Below are 17,134 nucleotides of genomic sequence, written 5' to 3'. Positions count from 1 at the left end.
TTCAAAAGTCACATAAGACCACAACAGATACGCTTGAAACAATACTTGATATTACTGGAGGAAAGGGCTCTATATCCTTGACAAAGAAGGAAACTATCCAATCCATCAAGTTACCAGAATTCAGAACATCAAGTATCTTTGAATAATGTTAAAGAGGGATTCCAGCCTTGTCAATCTGGAAAACGCTACAGGAATTACTCCCTTAGAGATTGCAGAGAACAAGCTCATAACTTACCTTCTGCAAACCCTTAACACTACAATCTTGAAAATCAACCACGAAAATTACAGGTACTACAGAGGAACTCCTATTATTTACTAGAATTTTAATGATTCTTACAGATCAGGCACCAAGTTCAAGCTCAGCGCATTCAGCACCTTCAATTCCATAGATGATGAACTAACTATTTTGTGGAAGAAGTGCAGTCAGAGTAAGATCATGCAGTTGCTGCGCAATGCATCAGCAAAATCAGACAAGAAGAGGATTCTCATCAGCTTGCAGGATGCGAATGAGCTGGTGAGGTGTGTGTCACTTATCCAGCAGAAAATGGGTGCGGTTCATCCGTCCACAGATGTGGTGGTGATGATGATGAGGAAGGGGACCGCGATAGGGCTGGAAATAGCAATAACATGATGACTGATAAGGTAAAAACATGGATGTCAATATTGGACAAGCGGTCTTTTGAGTGACTGCGATTTTGGAAGAGAAGGAAAAGACCAGGTTACGGAGGGGAAATGGAAGCAGCGGTGATGATAGAAGTGACAATGATGGGAATGAAGACAATGAGTAAGCTGCAAATTATATTCAAATGACATTGATGTTTATATCAAGATATAACTTACATTCAGATTTATGTGTATAGTTTTTAATTTGATGATAGAACACTTTTGCTGGCCTCTTTTCTGTTCATTTCCTTCAGTTACAAGCACTTTACACCTCTTGTTGTTATCCTTTCATACAAGGAGGGTTAATATAATCCTTCTTTGAAGGTGAGGATGTTATCATTCTCCAATGGAGAGTGCCAGTGAGTTTAAAAATACTCCAATACTCTATCCCACTGCAATAAAGTGAATCTCTGAGAGATTTAAAGGTTTCTATAGATCTGATTGTATTTTATTCAATCCACTTATGTTCTACAACTGCACATGATATGAGTTTTAGGAATCGCGCTGTTGTAAAACCCCTGGAATCAAAAATAAATGAGCTGTGTAATCAGTTAACTACACCAACATGCGCATATATTCTGTAAGTTAAACTTCTATTGGACTCAGCTCACACTCTTGTCCAACTCTCTCAGGTTGAACTCATTACTTATACACTTCTCAAAAAGACCAATTCCTTAATTCCTTACAGCTTAGATGTCTGATTACATTGCAGACTCCATTGACAGCCAGCATCATGATGTATATTCATCAACTGTCTAGTCTATGAGGTTGTAAGATATGTACTCTTACCTGTTTGACAACTCACTAATTAGTTATTTTACCCACCTGAGAGGCAAGGAAGCCATGTTAAAATGATGAGAACTTTATTAGTTTAAAGTCCATAAAAGATGCCAGCAGAAGTCATGCATTAGTGATAGGTTATTACAAGCTCAAATCTCATAATGTGTTAAATCTCAACAATTGACGGAATCACTAGCTAGCTAATTAATTAGAAAAAATATAACTTAACAGATGAGAGTAATCTGTCAAAACTAGAGCAAAATGATAAATATCAGATTTAAGTTAGGAAGGAACCTGCATTCCAAAATATTTATTTCTTTTTGTGTTTCTTTTACTTTTGCTTTTGCTTATCTTTTTATATGGCTGTAGCATAGGGTATTTAACAGCTTTGAAGAGTGACTGATCTCTATGCAGCTTGAGATAACTTCATAGTTATCTAATAGTAGAAACCAACTTTATTAAATTAACTATTGTTTTCAAATTGACTAGTTCCAAGATCTCCAGATTAATAAAAGATGTCTACCCTAGTTAATATCAATGCACTCCTTTGTCTCTGACAATTGGATTCTGGTGTTCTATGAAAAAAATAAATGAGATTGGCAAGGTAGCATTTCTGGTTGCAAGTGAGAAAGTCAAAGAGTTTATTCAGCAGGGACTCGCAGCAACAATACCAAGTACAACAGTGAAATGTAAGATAATCTAATGGATGTTTCTCCATGCAATCATGAGATTTTCTTCTTCTTTTCTTTTTCTTGAGGATGCATTTGGAGGGTTTCATAATGAAACACTCCAGGATAGGGTCTGCAGAAGATCTCAGTCTGGCTCATAGAACAGCAACTAAGCTATACCATGCATGTTAATCCCTTGGATCATGCCTTTGTCCAGACATTAAAGCACCTATTGAGTGAATATATATATATACATATGTGAAACATTGATAGACTAGAATTACTATTTTATTTAATTAGTTTAGGTATTAGCAGACTGATATTTACTTTCACTTTTTTTTTTTTTCTTTAGTGTTAACTAGTTGAACATTTTGCTTTCAACACTTCTAAATTTAATGCTGCAAGGTGATCTGTTGTGGCAATTTCCAGGCATGTAGTATATAGCTATGTACTAAAGGCACTGCTTGCTATTTATAGAGAACATCTTCCAAAACAAGAGCAGTTTGATTATTTATTAATTGACTGATTTAGATCCTCCTTTCATGTTTCAAAATCCAAACAAGAATTGATAGGAATATTAGCTATGGCTCACTAGTTAGCTCCTAGCGCGAAGGTAAAAAGGAAGCTGTTGAGTTTGAGATGAAGACAAGGTTCTTCCAGTTCTCTTTCAACATTCTTTTTTCTTTCTTTTTTTTTTTCTTTCTTTTTTTCTTTTCTTTTTGTTTTGCCACAGTGCCACGCTGTCATTGACTGCTTTGTTGATTGTTTTGGTTGCATCTCAGCCCTGCCAATCACTGTGGATGATTTAGTTCTTATTATCAACCTACATACATCATCACATCATCTGTGCCAGAGCGCGGCCCAAGACGGGGCGGGGCATACCAATCATTAGGGATCTCTTCCTTTTCTCCATTCAACTGCCTTTTATATATACAAGGAAGAGAAGTGGGAACTAGTGAAGTCATGTGTCATTTGATAGAGAGTTGCCCGTAACTACATTATGTATGAATGTCTGTATGTCTGTATCATCATAATATCGTGGGGGGGGGAGGGGGGCCACGCATGAACCACCTCCCCAATCAGGCTGTGAGCGTGGCCGCTTTTACCAGCGCTGGCACTGTAGTTTTGGGCTGGGATGCAATCCATTTCAAGCCTAGTTAGACGGTTGATTGAACAGTGAATTTGCTGAGATCCATCCGGATAGGCGGTTGCGACATCCAAGGAAAAGAGAAAGCCAGGCGTCTGGTGTTCCGCAACCCACTGCTGCCGCTGCCGTCCTGAGACTGGCAGCGGAGTGAGGGAACAACAGTTTGCAAACAACACCAAGCGCGGTTGCATTGGGCCTGGATCATTCCCAAGAAACCACCTCACCCCTCGTGATTTCATGAGACTTTCAGCGCCTCCAACATTCAAACCCTTCCTCGACTGGCTCGAGGAAATGACCACAAGCGTAGGATCAAGTCTGACAAGGATAAGAAACTATTTGGATATACTGGAGTCAAAATAAAATAATATATATATATAAAGGTTCTATGCGTTGAAGCACGAGGGCCTAATCACACATGACATTGGATGATTCAACTAGAACAGATTGCATTGATGGAAAGATTCCTGCATCTTGTTGGGTGTCTACGAATGGCTGACCACCGCAGTACATTTGGACTGTGGTCAAAAGGCGAGAGGAAGCAAAGATGATGATGATGATGATGATGATGATGATGATGATGATGATGATGATGATGATGATGATGATGATGATGATGATGATGATGATGATGTCTATCAGTTCCTGTGCGCCAATTGGGAGTTGCTGTGCAAGGGCGTATGCCGGTGAGAGACAGCAATTGCAAAACTCAGCAGGCATCCATCCTCCTTGTCCCACATCTCCAGCTTTTGTTTGGTCTCCCTGCTTGAAAACGACTGCAAGGACAAAGCAGCCAGCCGGGGGAGAACCCTGGTTTGGATGAGGCACAGTTTTTTTTTTTTTTTTTTTTTTTTTCCAAAATTCCAGACACTTTGACAACACAAATCAGGCCTTCAGCAGGCACACATCGGTAACACTTGGCTAGAACTAAAGGCTGTGGATTAGGCTGGGCATTTATTCATGTGACATGAAACAGTGGAGAGAAACGCCCTAAGACACTTGGTACACGACCGGAAGCAGATTTTCATCAAGACTAGGCTTGGAATTCGATAACTAGTTGAACCGAGTAAAGCATGAAGGTTGAAAGATTTGAGATAGGGAGGTTGAAGCTAGCGAGAGATGGTTGATCTGTAACGTTATGGTGGGGATAAGAATGTTAGAGATGAAGCAAGTTCCTTGAACCTCAAAAGAGGTAGTTAACTAGTTACGCGAGCGGTGATTTTCAGGCGGGTGGCTTCTTTTATTAAACTCTGTGGAGTGGCAGGGAAGGAGGTTCTAGGCAAAGGTCTAGGCAACCTGTGGGATTTGCTTTTAATGGCGCTCCAGCGGTTCTGAACATGTGGGAGAGGAGTTTGGGGAGACCGTCAGATTCGACTTCCAATCTGTCAGCTGGAGATGAGTGCAGAGGAGAGCAGTTCCATCGAGAGGTCAGGTGAAGGGATGAATTTTGCCTTCTAGCCCATGCCTGGGATATAGAAAATAATAAATAAAAGGCCCACCCTCTCTCCGTCTGCACCGTTCCTATCCTCCGTCCCCAAGCCTACATATCAGGAATGCTCACATATAGCCATACTTTCGTTTTATGTATAACAGGCTTCGCTGACAAGAATAGACTGGTTGCTACCGCGGTGATGCCCGCAATGCGGGTCTAATTTGTTCCTGACAGCAATTCAAGCCTCTCCGCAATAATTTTCCACGGCGTGGGACCTTGGGAACGAAGCCCATGCATTTTCATTTTCTTTTCTAGCAAGGACAGGCTGATTTATCGCCTCCATCGACGAGCCAAGAGAACCTAAATTCCCGAATATAAAGTTACCTGCAACATTGAAAGCCTCCTCTAAGCCGCCGTCGTCAAGCGGTTAGCTCAGAGCACCGGAATATCAAACGTCGCCATAAACTGAATGAGAAGTCTGAAGAGCTCTGTGAGATTCGTCATATCGAGATAAAGGAGCATCTGGAAAGTGCTGTTTACGAATGGCAAAACTTTGCGAGCACTTTCAGAAAAATGCACCACGAAATGGTTACGCGGAAGGACAAGGGACGTAGCCTGTCAGACAGGGCATCCGTACCTGCATCGGATAAAGGGACGCATTGAAGCTGAAACCAGTCAACTCCCTCTCCCCTGAGCACTGGAGAACAAGTCCGCGACATTCATCGACCTGCCATTGCGGATTGCATAGAAAAGGGTTGAAGCTGCTTGGAAGACAATACCAAAATGGCCACGGAAGTTCCAAAATCTGAGGGGCTGACGAGATCATTCGGCACAGCTGTCAAGAGTTAAGTAAAAAAGACATATGAGCAGGCATTGACAGAGCTCAGGAAATGCCTTTTGCACACGTCAGGGCAGAGTCAGAACGTTCTGACACAGCGAGCGGTCTCAATCCGGGTAGGCACTTCCTACCTGTAACATGTTGCCCTCCTTGCTTACCCGTATTGCAGATTGAAAAGGCCCACTCTGTTGGTCAGATCGCGCTTCATCTTTGTCCTTCAGATTCTTCTTACGGCTGATCCCCCCGCTACCCGCAAACCTCGGAATCAGGAGAGAGATGTTTGCTTGCTGGCAGCCAACCGATTGCGAGGCGACACGAGTCGATCCAGTCATCTTTTGGATGTCGATTGTGAGGAGCTCGCCTCTGACTTTTGCGGGATTCTCGTCACTTTGAAGGGATTGACTTGGGAGATAACAGGTTGGAAGAGCCAGCACAGGATGCAGCGTGTGTAAATGAGAAGGCGGCGTCAGCGACACGGGGTTTGACTCCGCCGGGAAGGGGGAGCATGTGAGGGCAACGGGCGGGTGAGCTTGGGGAGAATTCCAGGTGAATTGGTTCCCAGTAGACTCCCGAGTGGAAAACAAAAGTGAAGAAGCGAGAGTAAGCAGGAAGAAAAGTGAAAATAAAACGACGACTGAGCGCCCATTTTGTAACAAAGCAGCAAGGGAACAGAGAGAACGCTAGAACCAGATCGGTAATGTAACTACTGAGAGTTAGTCACAACTAGTTTTCAATGGTCACGAGTTATTTCCCCTGGCTCTAAACTCTGGTTCCATTGAGAGAAATAATGGAGAACGTTCGATTTCGTTTGATTGAGATGAAGATGATGGTTGTGCTCTGGACACAGCTGTGACTCGTTGTTGTAGATTTGCTATTATGGAACTGTTGATATAAATAAGTGTTATTTCTCATTAACTAGCTAACTATAGTTAACTGCTTAACTATTTAGTTAATACTACTTTAGTTCTGCCATGTCACTTTCATACATCAGACATTGAACCCGAAACCAAATAATGGATATCCTCAACTCAGTTCATTCCTTCAATCTCATCTCTCCGTCACATCTCTCTCTCTCTCTCTCTCGTTCTCTCATTCTCTCGCATGTCTACGGAGGTGGTATCCACAGTTAGTTTCTTACTAGGTCGTTGCTTGGTTGAATCTCCTCGTGCTAGTCCTCATTAGCCTTCCTGTCCGCTTTGTTGTTGTTCTCAGTCTTCTCAGTCTTCTCATTCCCTCATTTCAATTCCTCAATTCCGCAACACTAAGCCTCCTCCACTTTTCCTACCACCCTCTCTCTCTCTCTCTATCTCTCTCTCTCTCTCTCTCTCCCTCTCCCTCTCACGTCTCTCCCTCTCTCCCTCCCCCCTCCCCCCTTCTCTCTCCCTGTCTCTCTCTATCTCTCCCTCTCCCTCTCCCATCTCAATCCTCGCTCTCCTCCTCTCCTCCTCTTCTCCGTTTTCTTTCTCTCCCAATCTCTCCCTTAACCCCTCCCCCAACGCTTTCATTCCCTCTCAACCCATCTCTCCCACCATTCTCACTCCTTTTCTTCCACGCCAGGTGTCAATTATTTAAACCAAACCTCCCCTCAAGACCAGGTCGCCCGGTCGGCTTCTCTAGGTCTTCCCCCGCTCCTTTTTTAATCCATACGCCCCTTGCTCTCCCTACCCTAGGTCCTACTGTCGATCATGCCGTTTTGGTCAACTGGACCTCCAATCGTACCTTGGACAATCCCTCACTCGCCCAAGAAGCTGGTTGCCGCATTCCCGTCGTCACGTCCGTCCGCGTCGTTGAACCCGTTTACTTAATTTATTCCATCGTCTCGTCTCGTCCCCTCCTGTTCCTGGCTCTTCCCCTCCTTCCATACATCCTGATCCGCTCACTTCCATCACATCAGTCAGCAGCTCCACCCGCATACCATCAATCAACAACACTCAACATCCATCGATTGTCTGCCGTTGTTTTCGCGCTGGGTCCACGACACGCCGTTCTGTAGCCACTGCTGCTGCTGCTGCTGCTGCTACTACTCCTCACCACTCCCTACTGCAGATCCCTGCTCCCACTCCCACTCCCACTCCCACTCCCACTCCCACTCCCACTCCCACTCCCACTCCCACTGCCACTGCCACTGCCACTGCGCTACATACTGCTATATCCACAAAAAAACTCTTGCTCCTGCTACGCTTAATCCTAATACTGCAAAACCGCGCCCGACAAATTGGGTGTGGAAGTAGCACATCCGCGGTGGAAGGCACGTTTGCCCCGGGCACATCACGCACCAAACAGAAGCAAACAGATTTTCAACAACTTCTTTTTGTCTGGTTGCGGCGGTCTCTTGTTGTCGGTCGAGCAGAAACACACCACACAAAACACGCGTTGCTAGCCCGCCTTTCCTTCTTTCTGTTTCTTCAAAGCGCAAAAGGCGCCCTTGTGTTGTCCTGCAACTCAGCCAATCTACGTCGTTTGACTCGCATCGGGTTTCTAGACCCCTCCAACCGTGTGCAGCTGGCCCCCCCCTTCGCGTCGTCTGGCAACCCAACCCTCCGACACCATAAACAACACAGCCCACCGCTCATACTGCCAATTGTCAATTGATTTGGCGATACCAATTCGCTCAAGAACCCATCCAGAAGACAAGCTTTGTTTGGTGTATTATTTTAATTTTAATTAGATGCTTTTGGACTGCTGGCGATTGTGCGCCGTTAGCAGTGGGTAAACCAATATTGAGTGTGCAGTGTCTCTGTGGACAAATGTTCATCGCTTGAACCACCCAAACACTCATTCATTCATTTTTTTTTTCTTTTTCTTCTTCTTCTTTTTTATTTTTTCGAGTAAGAATCAATCGCGAAAGCCAGCTGGATTGTGGTCTAGTCAAAATCGACTGCTGGTACATGGAAGATTGAATCCCCACTGTCCACCTTCTGGCTGCTTTCTTTCTCGGGGAAGGCATGTCGTCTGCTACGCAGATCGCTTCCCAGCATAGCACCGCTCAGTCACCCAGCCAATATGCACCAACGGGACCTTCCAGACCGCCGCCACTCCAACAAACAGCAGTTGGGCAACGATTTTCAAGTAGACAGCACGGCGACAATGCTGCTCACCCCACCGCACCGGTTAGTCCTGACCAGTTCAATTCTCCTCCATCTACCGTCACCTCGACAATGAATCCCCCCCAGCATCTTCCCTTGCCCCCTTCGACCCATGCTTCCCCTTCACCGGCCACTCCACCTACAGCTCAAGGACCCATCAATCCGCGTCCTCGCCCTACACCCACCTTGTCCGACGGCCCTGGGTCTCCCCCGATTCCCCCTCCTCGTACGTCGTCGAACCAACGGAGCCGCACCTCGTCAAATAACCCGTCTGCGAACAATTCCACTGAGCGAGTAAGCAACTCTAAACACTCCAAACGAAAGGGAGACAACGGACGGAACCGCGGAGATCGAGAACATACTCGTGAAACAAATGCGCGTGAGAGAATGAAAGATAACGGTGGCCCGGCAACTGCCAAGTCGCGTCGCAAAGGCCCACATTCACCCGAACGTCCACAAAGAGCTGCAAGCACACGAGAACCCAGAGACCACATGTCGCCTCCTCCCGCAATGGAGAGTCGCTCTGAGGCTACAATGGGCCCAACTTCGATTCCAGCTGGTATTCATAAGCAAGGAAGCTCGGCGATTGATCGCATGGTTGCAACAGATCCACAGGTGGATATTGCACGCGAAAAGGAGCGTCAGGCAGAAGCTCAACCTGACCGAGAACCCGTATCCGGATTGGGACTTGTTAGCAGTGAGGGTGTTGATGATGGCGGAAGAGGGGCTCGAAGCCGGCATGACTATTCAAATTCCTCAAGGCGAAAAGAGACAACGTTTGGTGACTATGTCCTCGGTCAAACCATTGGCGAAGGTGAGTTTGGAAAAGTTAGACTCGGCTGGAAAAAAGACGGTAGCGTGCAAGTTGCGATCAAGTTGCTGCGAAGGGAGAGTCTCGGAAACAACCCGAGTCGCCTCCCGAAAATCTATCGCGAAATCTCGATTTTGAAAGAACTCTCACATCCAAATATTGTGCGACTACACGAGATGGCTGAGACAGACCGACATATTGGCATTGTTTTGGAGTATGCGTCTGGAGGCGAATTGTTCGACTACATCCTCAACCACCGGTATCTAAAGGACAACCCTGCTCGTCGCCTATTTGCCCAACTAGTTTCCGGCGTAGGCTATTTGCACAAGAAGGGAATTGTTCACCGCGATCTCAAGCTGGAGAACTTAATGCTCGATCGCAACCGGAATATCATCATCACCGATTTTGGATTCGCAAACACGTTCGACCCGTCCGATGAACTGGGTGAGGAAATTGAATATAATCTGACCAATAGGGAGTTCGTGAGGAGGATGAAACTAGACCGGCCCAATGCGAAGGGCCTTAGGCGCGGTGATCTAATGCAGACTAGCTGTGGCAGCCCCTGCTATGCGGCTCCAGAGCTGGTCGTTACCGATTCATTGTACACTGGGCGTAAAGTTGATGTCTGGAGCTGTGGGGTTATACTGGTGCGATTGAATATCCTTACATAACTTTCACTTTGTTTGGCCTGTGCTAACATTGTGTGTTTCAGTATGCTATGCTTGCCGGTTATCTTCCATTTGATGATGATCCTGCAAACCCAGAGGGTGATAACATTAATCTGCTCTACAAATACATCGTCACTACACCACTCACTTTTCCCGAATACGTCACACCTCATGCGCGAGATTTATTACGTCGCATCCTCGTGCCGGATCCTCGAAAACGGGCCGATCTCTTCGAAGTCGCACGGCATAGCTGGCTTTCGGAATATGCACATATTATATCTCATATTACGAGTAATACTACAAATGTGGCTGATATTGCCAATACCACTGTTCCTGCTGGTGAGTTCTTAATTTTCAGATCAAGCAAAACAAAAGAGACTCTCAGTGCTCTTAGTCGTCACTTTCGAAATGTTTTATCACTAAAATGTTCTTCTAATAGAAGACCAACAAGAAACTCCATCGCTTGCCCGCAGCGCATCTGTAAGAGAACCTAAAAGCCACCATCATAGCAACGTTCCTCCGATGGGAGGCTTTAGCCATCAGGGGGCCAAAATCTCGCTGGATGATGAAAAGGCAAAACAACACAGAGATGCAAAGAGGAGAACGGTGCAAGTCGAATACGTGGCACCTCAGTCTCAGACAGCTCGTGGAGACTCAACTGTTGCGTCCTCGTTTATGGTAACAGCTTCGGCGCCTCCAGTTTCGTCCCACACGCGACCAGAATCTAGTAGAGAGCCTCCTGGTTCAAGTTCAGGGGGTGTTGCTGCTACCTCTCCACGATCTAATCCATTACCGAAGAATCCTCCAACCAATCCCGCGACTACAAACCAAAACACAACAGAACGACTTCAACAAGGTATGCCTCAATCACAGTCTGGAAATCTAGCGCAATCGGTCTCGGACCTAACTGGTGCATATTCTGGTCTTCAAGGTGCGTTGTCGCAAACGAACAGGCCTCGCACTGGCGGGTCCATGGCTTCTACAGTTACCGGTAGATATGATAGCCGTCTGCCGTCCAGAGGTTCTTATAGTCAACCTGCAGCCCCTGCAGTCGCAACAACAAATGTCCAAGGCCGTCTCGCGCAGCCTAAACTTGGTAAAACTTACACCATGACTCCTCCCATGACTCAACATCCCACAGAAAATTCCCTTGTTCAACAAGTCACAAACCAGGATTATGCCGCTGGGCAACAACAGGAGGGCACAGCCAAGGGCCACAAGCGATCCAGTACTGTTAATAGCATTGGGGAGAAATTATTCGGCAGGTCTGGATCGATATTTGGTGGTCGATCATCTTCATCTAACCAGGAGCAAAAGCCAACTAAACGCTGCCCACCAACAAGCATGAAGGAACCGACCGTCTCGGATGAGCCGCGAGCATCCATAGATTCGCGTCGGTCGATTTCGTATCCCTTCCACCGCAAACAGTCTGATCCTACGAGGGAGAGTATGGCTAGGCCACGGAGATTCTCACTCCTGCCTGTTTCGTTCTCCGTGAAGGGATTTTCCTCTTCTAGCAAGGAGACGTCTCCTACTACCGAGACTTCTATGGCGCAGATCAATGACTTTCTTCGCTCACCGGAGAGTGGAGGTCAAAAGCAGCAACAGAGGCACCTATCAACCGCCAAATCTCCTTCACAATTTCAACACGAAAACCCAGAACATACCGTCCATCACCCGGACGAACAATCCTTTGGCAACACCGACGACCACCTAGACATGATAAACTACTCCAATCAGATCGACCAGCAGTTTGCAGCCCTTCATGCTGGCTCCGAACCCCAGGACAAAAGTAACCCGTACGGATCCCAACACATAGCCACTGACCACCATTACCAAAATGACCAAAACCTCAACTCCGCTTCTTCGCAGCCGCCTGCAGGCCCATCGACAGGAGGTCAATACTTCCTATCATCACCCGAGTCGCCGAACGCCAGTAACACAGAGCAGTTTATGCCCAGCTACCCGGATAGGTATATTCCAAATTATGACAATGGTTCCGGACAGTCGATCCAGGAGGGTGGTTTCCCATCACAGTCGCAGTCTGGCTCTGGCGGGAGGGGAGGACACAGTGTGCTGCAGAAGAATAATCGGCGGTTCGCCGATGAGTATGAGAAGAGCCATGAGCATCATTCGGGGAGCTCGGGGGCGGCAAGGAGGGTTATGGACTTTTTCAGGAGGAGGGGGAAGTATCGGGCCGGTGATCAGTGAAGGGGGTGAGGGGTGTTTGTTGGGATTTTCCTTGGATGGGCGAAGGATATTATGGTTATAGTTAGGACTTGTGAAGCGATCAGGCCAGCTTGTTCAGCTTGTCTGACGGTCTGAAGAAAGATTTTTACATCCATGCCATGCAGATTCTCGGCAATTGCTACCAGGAAGATGAAACGATATGGAGGGCAATAAGAGAGGCGGTTTGAGTTTGATGGGGGTATGAAGAAAAGAGTTTGATAGGTCATCAGGCGAGAGGAAAGAGGTTGATATTCTTCCCCATTTCCCCCTTCCCAAGACATACGCATATTCCATTCCCATCCCCTTCATCCTCCTATTTGCTTTATTCCCTTTACGAGTCTATTCTGGTTCATGGAGCAAGAGAAGTCCATAATAACACACAACCCTGCTTTGTACCACCACAATAACATCCCTTTTTTTCTTGTTTTTCTCTGATATGAATTATATTCACCCCCCCCTCCCTTGGGCTCGTTTTGGCCTTTTATTTATTCATGTCTTCGGCATGGATTCCCAGGTCCTACCCGTCCTCAAGCGCATTGCTTGAACTCTTCCTCTCTCTCTTGCACTATTTTTGCGAAAGAGGCCAATTCCCCTTGAAGCTTTAACTCCTTGTTTTCCCCCTGCATTATTTCTTAATTCCTTTGTCACTCCGTCTCTGATGGTTTGAATTTTCTGTTGTGCATGTTTTCTGTTTTTTCCTTCTCATTTTTCTGCTTTTCATCATCTTAACCGGTTGCTCTTCACTTTTTTACATTGTGTCAATAAATATCCAATTTGTTTGTTTTTACTTTTTTTTTTTTTTTTGTTTCCTTATTATATTATTTCCTTTGTTAGTCAATGTTATTACTTTCCTATTTTATTTCATTCTTCATTTTTCACTTAACTGGATAAATCAATCAAGCTTTTTTCTTTTTTTTCTTTGTTTTCTTTTTCTTTTTTATTGTCTCTTCCCTTTATCCAAACCAATTATTATTGGTTTTCCTTTCCGTCGTCAAACCACTCAACTCGGAATATTCTCCGGCATGGCCACTAATGAACTCCTCGTGCCATTTATTATCACTTTCCGCGAATAACTACTACTTCTTCTCATGTGTGCTGCAAAGCTATGAATAGCCTTCTTCCTTTCTTTTGTTCATTATTTACTATCAACTCCCGGTCATCTGACTTTTGTTGGTTTTTGGACACCTGCTGTAAATAGGGCAAGGCAAGGTGGCAGATGTGAGAAGATTATATCGGTTTTTATTTACATATTTATCTTGTATTCAACAGCTAAGCAATTGAGATACCATTTTATTCGTTCCGCGTGAGGAGTACACGTATAGTAATATATGTGCCCGGTTAATTTTACCTCTGCGATTTTTGTTTTCTTAGATGTCTATTTTCTACGTTTGATAGGTCACCCCTTCTCCACCCCAATCCCCCCTCTCATGCAACTTCATCACGAAATAATTGATTTCACGCATATAACTTTGCACGGTTGTTCCGTGGATTTTCAATGCAAGCTCAAAGCCGATCATTCAAATCACATGACACCAGCTTCGAAAGTTCCATCCAATAGACACAGGCAAAGAGAGCATGAATCAAGGATGTCCAGGGATTCTCCGAAAAAAAAAAAAAAAAAAAAAAGGAAAGGAAAGGTACCTAATGTCCTTCTTGCGCCCATCTCACCAGCCCAATAATACCCACTGAGGCGACCATGTGCAACATCCGGGGAAACACATCAATGGAAGCAGCCCAATGGATCAAACCCCCGCCAAGACTGCCTGCTCTTCTGTCACCAACGGATTTCCGGTTCCAGGCAATCCATCCGCGATGTGGTGCAGAATGAGACATACCGTTGTATAAGCCTTCCTAGCCAATGGGGTTCTCCTCTGACATTGGACAGCCAAGAGTGCTTCTAGGGCCGTCGCCCTGCAGTTAGTTTTCCCTTCCATCCCCCCAACCTGTTGTTCCCTCTTGCAGAGAGGGAGGCGCCCGCGCTCTAGTTGCCGATGTCAAGCAGTGCAGCGCGAGGGCAGCATTTGCATCCGTGATGCGCCCATGCCGCAGTTGGACGATATGTTTATTTATTGTTTTTTCTTCTTTTTATTTTTTTATTTTTTTATTTTTTTTATTTTTTTTATTTTATTTTTTTTTTGGCTCTTTCGAGAATCAAAGAATTTGCGGATCTTGTTTTGGGTACTGGGCAATGCCCTGGTGGCGGAACGGAGATCTCGAGGGAAGGACTGGGGCTAATAACTATGGAGAAGGTCTTTCACTTGGCAAGCAGCCGGGGAGGAGAGCGGTGTTGTTGGTGCTGTGTGAGACGCTCTGTGCTGCAATTGGAGGGGGCGGCGTCTCCAACAAAATGAAAAAGGATCGATTCACTCGTCCGGAGCCAGCTAGCTACTGAAGCAGCCAAGATCTTCTCCCTGCCACTGTGATACACTGATAACAAAACCCTCCTACCCATGCTATGATTTCCAGGATGGGAGTGGGTTAAAAAAAAAAAAAAAAAAACGTTATGGACATAGCTAAGCTATCTGTTGCACTAACTGGTTATTATGATCAGATGGAGCACTCGATATGGTAAAATCCCGCCGCAAACCTTTTTTGTTTATGCTTTGGCCTCCGGCCTGCTATGATCTTGGGCTTGAAATCTATGCCGTTCAATGCGCCACTGCAGCGCTCTGTGGTACCTGTAAGAAGCGTAAAAGATGAAAAATTGAACACCGCTCTTGGAGTAGTTAGCGTGTCTAGTCTGCAAATCCCGTGTCTTGAGTCTGGAATATCTGCATGCAGTAGCACAGAACAGGCTACAAAAGTGTTGGCAGGAAAATCCGGCCGGCTTCTCTTCTGGCTCCTGCATTAGTAGTTATATAGTTAATTTTTTTTTTTTTTTTGAACCCTCTAAGCCTAGAACTCTGTGCGCACGAGGGAGATCTAGATTTGCCCCCCCCCCCCCCCCCCCCCCCTCCCAGGAAAAGAGGAGCGGGGCTGTAGATGCTTTTAACTTAAAAGTAGTAATAGCAGTTGACAGCGGGATAATGGTGGGAAGAATACATGCCGGCAAATGGCTGAACGAGCTGATCCCAGGGTAAGCCGCCGGATTATGAATTTTTCTTCTTCTTCTTCTTCTTCTTCTTGCCTCCCAGACGCATTAGCAGCCAGTCATCTGGAAGTGTGAGGGAGTGTTTGGCAATTCGACCGATGTCAACTGAAAACAACGATTTAATTCTCTTTATTCTGTATTTCTCTTTCTCTCTCTCTCTCTCTCTCTCTCTCTCTCTCTCTCTCTCTCTCTCTTGTAGCACCCTACTACATTGTTGCTGCATTCGAATCAACAAGCGTTGCAGAAGTCTTCAATAATAATAGAAAAAGCTAATATAAGATGTAGATCTCACGTAGTTATTTGTGTCAACCCAGTCTGATTGGCGTAGTTGTGTGGGAGTGATATTGCTGCAGCCAGAATTGCGCCAGTGATAGGAATGTGAGGTTTAACAATGGGCCCACCTACTGCTCCGTATTTGGGCTTTCATACAGGGAATGGAGAGCCATTTGGCTCTCCACTTTCAGTCTCAATATTGGAAGTTGAGATTTACAAGAGGAAATGGATTGAGTGAGCAAAATGAATGCAATCTTCTTTAACTTCACGAGTTTATTTTTAGAGTTATCTGACGATCGAATCATAAGGTGGTCCCACTGTCAAACGGATATCGCGCCAGGCTTCACGTCGCCAACTTAAAAGAAACCGAAAGAGTTTTAAAAGGGGAAAAAGGTAAAAAGGTAAAACGAGAAAACGGGAAAACGGGAGAGCGGGAGAACGGAAAGGCAAAATAATTACAGAATGCCCTTCTGCGGCTAGGAACTAATTATCCCACTTGTCCGGAATGGCATGTCTGGAAAGGGTAGATGCGGCGTTAAAAAGGAAGAGTAAACAAACTACAAGAAATAGGGATATCTTCGCCTTCAATGACTCTAGGAAAAGCGAATCTATTTAAACCCCCAACCGCAAAAAGCCGCTTTTTTTGCTATCAGTCGATGAAGTCGAGCTGGTACTGGGAGAACGGGTTGTCTTCTGCGGCAAAGGGTTGGCCGGGGATTCTGTGTCATCGGGCGAAGACTGAGGAGAACTGATGAGCAGTGGTGCTGCATCCGATGCTGCATCCGCTGCTGGGAGTTTGGAGGCTGGTTTTTCCTGAGGTACGAGGATGAGGAATTTCTGCGTTGCAGTGTGGAAATACATGTTGAGAGCGACGTATTGTAAAACGAGGATTCGAAAACAAGATGTGGGTTGTTGTTCTTCGAGTGAACTGGCAAAACAGAGGCTTCAAAAAGGCGGTGATATAGAAAAGATGGGAAGGTAGGTAAAAGGGGTGGAAAAAGGGGTAGAAGTAAAGACGGCAAAAATAACCGGTGGATAAAACTCGCGTGGGAAAGTTTTGATGTCAGATTTGCCTTCAAATGAACGAACGATATGTACAACTATATGAGGAGTGTATTTCGCTTGTAGATACTTCCAGAAGTAGTCGGAAGTTTTCAAAATATGCCTCTGGAGACTGACTCTCTATCCGAGGAGGCAGAGCGGGCCCTTATATAGGTTTTTCCCCAATCCAGCTTTTTCCTCTATTTATCCAGACGGTCAGAATCTTGAGAGAGCGGGGGTTGGGTTGGGTTGGGGGGGGGGGGGGGGGGGCCGGGGGGGAGACCCTCAATGTTGTTCTATCTCTCCCGCAAACGTAAAACAAATGTTGGGGAGGTAAAAAAAGCCCTCCCCGCGAGGTTCGGGACGGAGCTGCCAAGTTTCCTGCAAGGTGGGCCATTGCTTCTTGGCCC

At 45.7% G+C, this 17,134-nt stretch overlaps 6 protein-coding genes across 6 annotated transcripts; 4 read left to right on the top strand and 2 right to left on the bottom strand.

Annotated features, from left to right (window-relative positions):
- Positions 1-145: 145 nt before the first annotated feature.
- Positions 146-687, top strand: PADG_12184 (uncharacterized protein; the record flags this gene model as incomplete). Its single annotated transcript, XM_010764016.1, has 3 exons — positions 146-288; positions 340-519; positions 570-687. 3 exons carry the CDS (start codon positions 146-148, stop codon positions 685-687), a joined length of 441 nt encoding a protein of 146 aa, XP_010762318.1.
- A 2,486-nt stretch (positions 688-3,173) lies between these two features.
- On the top strand, positions 3,174-3,945 carry PADG_06802 (uncharacterized protein; the record flags this gene model as incomplete). Its single annotated transcript, XM_010763796.1, has 3 exons — positions 3,174-3,230; positions 3,316-3,571; positions 3,764-3,945. The coding sequence occupies 3 exons, from the start codon at positions 3,174-3,176 to the stop codon at positions 3,943-3,945; spliced, it is 495 nt and encodes a 164-aa protein (XP_010762098.1).
- A 1,174-nt stretch (positions 3,946-5,119) lies between these two features.
- Positions 5,120-5,857, bottom strand: PADG_06801 (uncharacterized protein; the record flags this gene model as incomplete). The annotated part of the gene is made up of 3 exons (XM_010763795.1): positions 5,120-5,209; positions 5,325-5,522; positions 5,684-5,857. The coding sequence occupies 3 exons, from the start codon at positions 5,855-5,857 to the stop codon at positions 5,120-5,122; spliced, it is 462 nt and encodes a 153-aa protein (XP_010762097.1).
- A 1,353-nt stretch (positions 5,858-7,210) lies between these two features.
- On the top strand, positions 7,211-8,117 carry PADG_06800 (uncharacterized protein; the record flags this gene model as incomplete). Its single annotated transcript, XM_010763937.1, has 2 exons — positions 7,211-7,298; positions 7,420-8,117. 2 exons carry the CDS (start codon positions 7,211-7,213, stop codon positions 8,115-8,117), a joined length of 786 nt encoding a protein of 261 aa, XP_010762239.1.
- A 353-nt stretch (positions 8,118-8,470) lies between these two features.
- On the top strand, positions 8,471-12,301 carry PADG_06799 (CAMK/CAMKL/KIN4 protein kinase; the record flags this gene model as incomplete). The annotated part of the gene is made up of 3 exons (XM_010763794.1): positions 8,471-10,069; positions 10,135-10,429; positions 10,530-12,301. 3 exons carry the CDS (start codon positions 8,471-8,473, stop codon positions 12,299-12,301), a joined length of 3,666 nt encoding a protein of 1,221 aa, XP_010762096.1.
- A 3,865-nt stretch (positions 12,302-16,166) lies between these two features.
- PADG_06798 (uncharacterized protein) lies at positions 16,167-16,544 on the bottom strand (the record flags this gene model as incomplete). The annotated part of the gene is made up of 2 exons (XM_010763936.1): positions 16,167-16,197; positions 16,309-16,544. 2 exons carry the CDS (start codon positions 16,542-16,544, stop codon positions 16,167-16,169), a joined length of 267 nt encoding a protein of 88 aa, XP_010762238.1.
- Positions 16,545-17,134: the final 590 nt, after the last annotated feature.

This window comes from Paracoccidioides brasiliensis (assembly GCF_000150735.1).
Source record: "Paracoccidioides brasiliensis Pb18 unplaced genomic scaffold supercont2.9, whole genome shotgun sequence".
Lineage (NCBI taxonomy): Eukaryota > Fungi > Ascomycota > Eurotiomycetes > Onygenales > Ajellomycetaceae > Paracoccidioides > Paracoccidioides brasiliensis.
The sequence above is the reverse complement of the archived record's forward strand: the minus strand, read 5'-3'. Positions and strand labels throughout refer to the sequence as shown.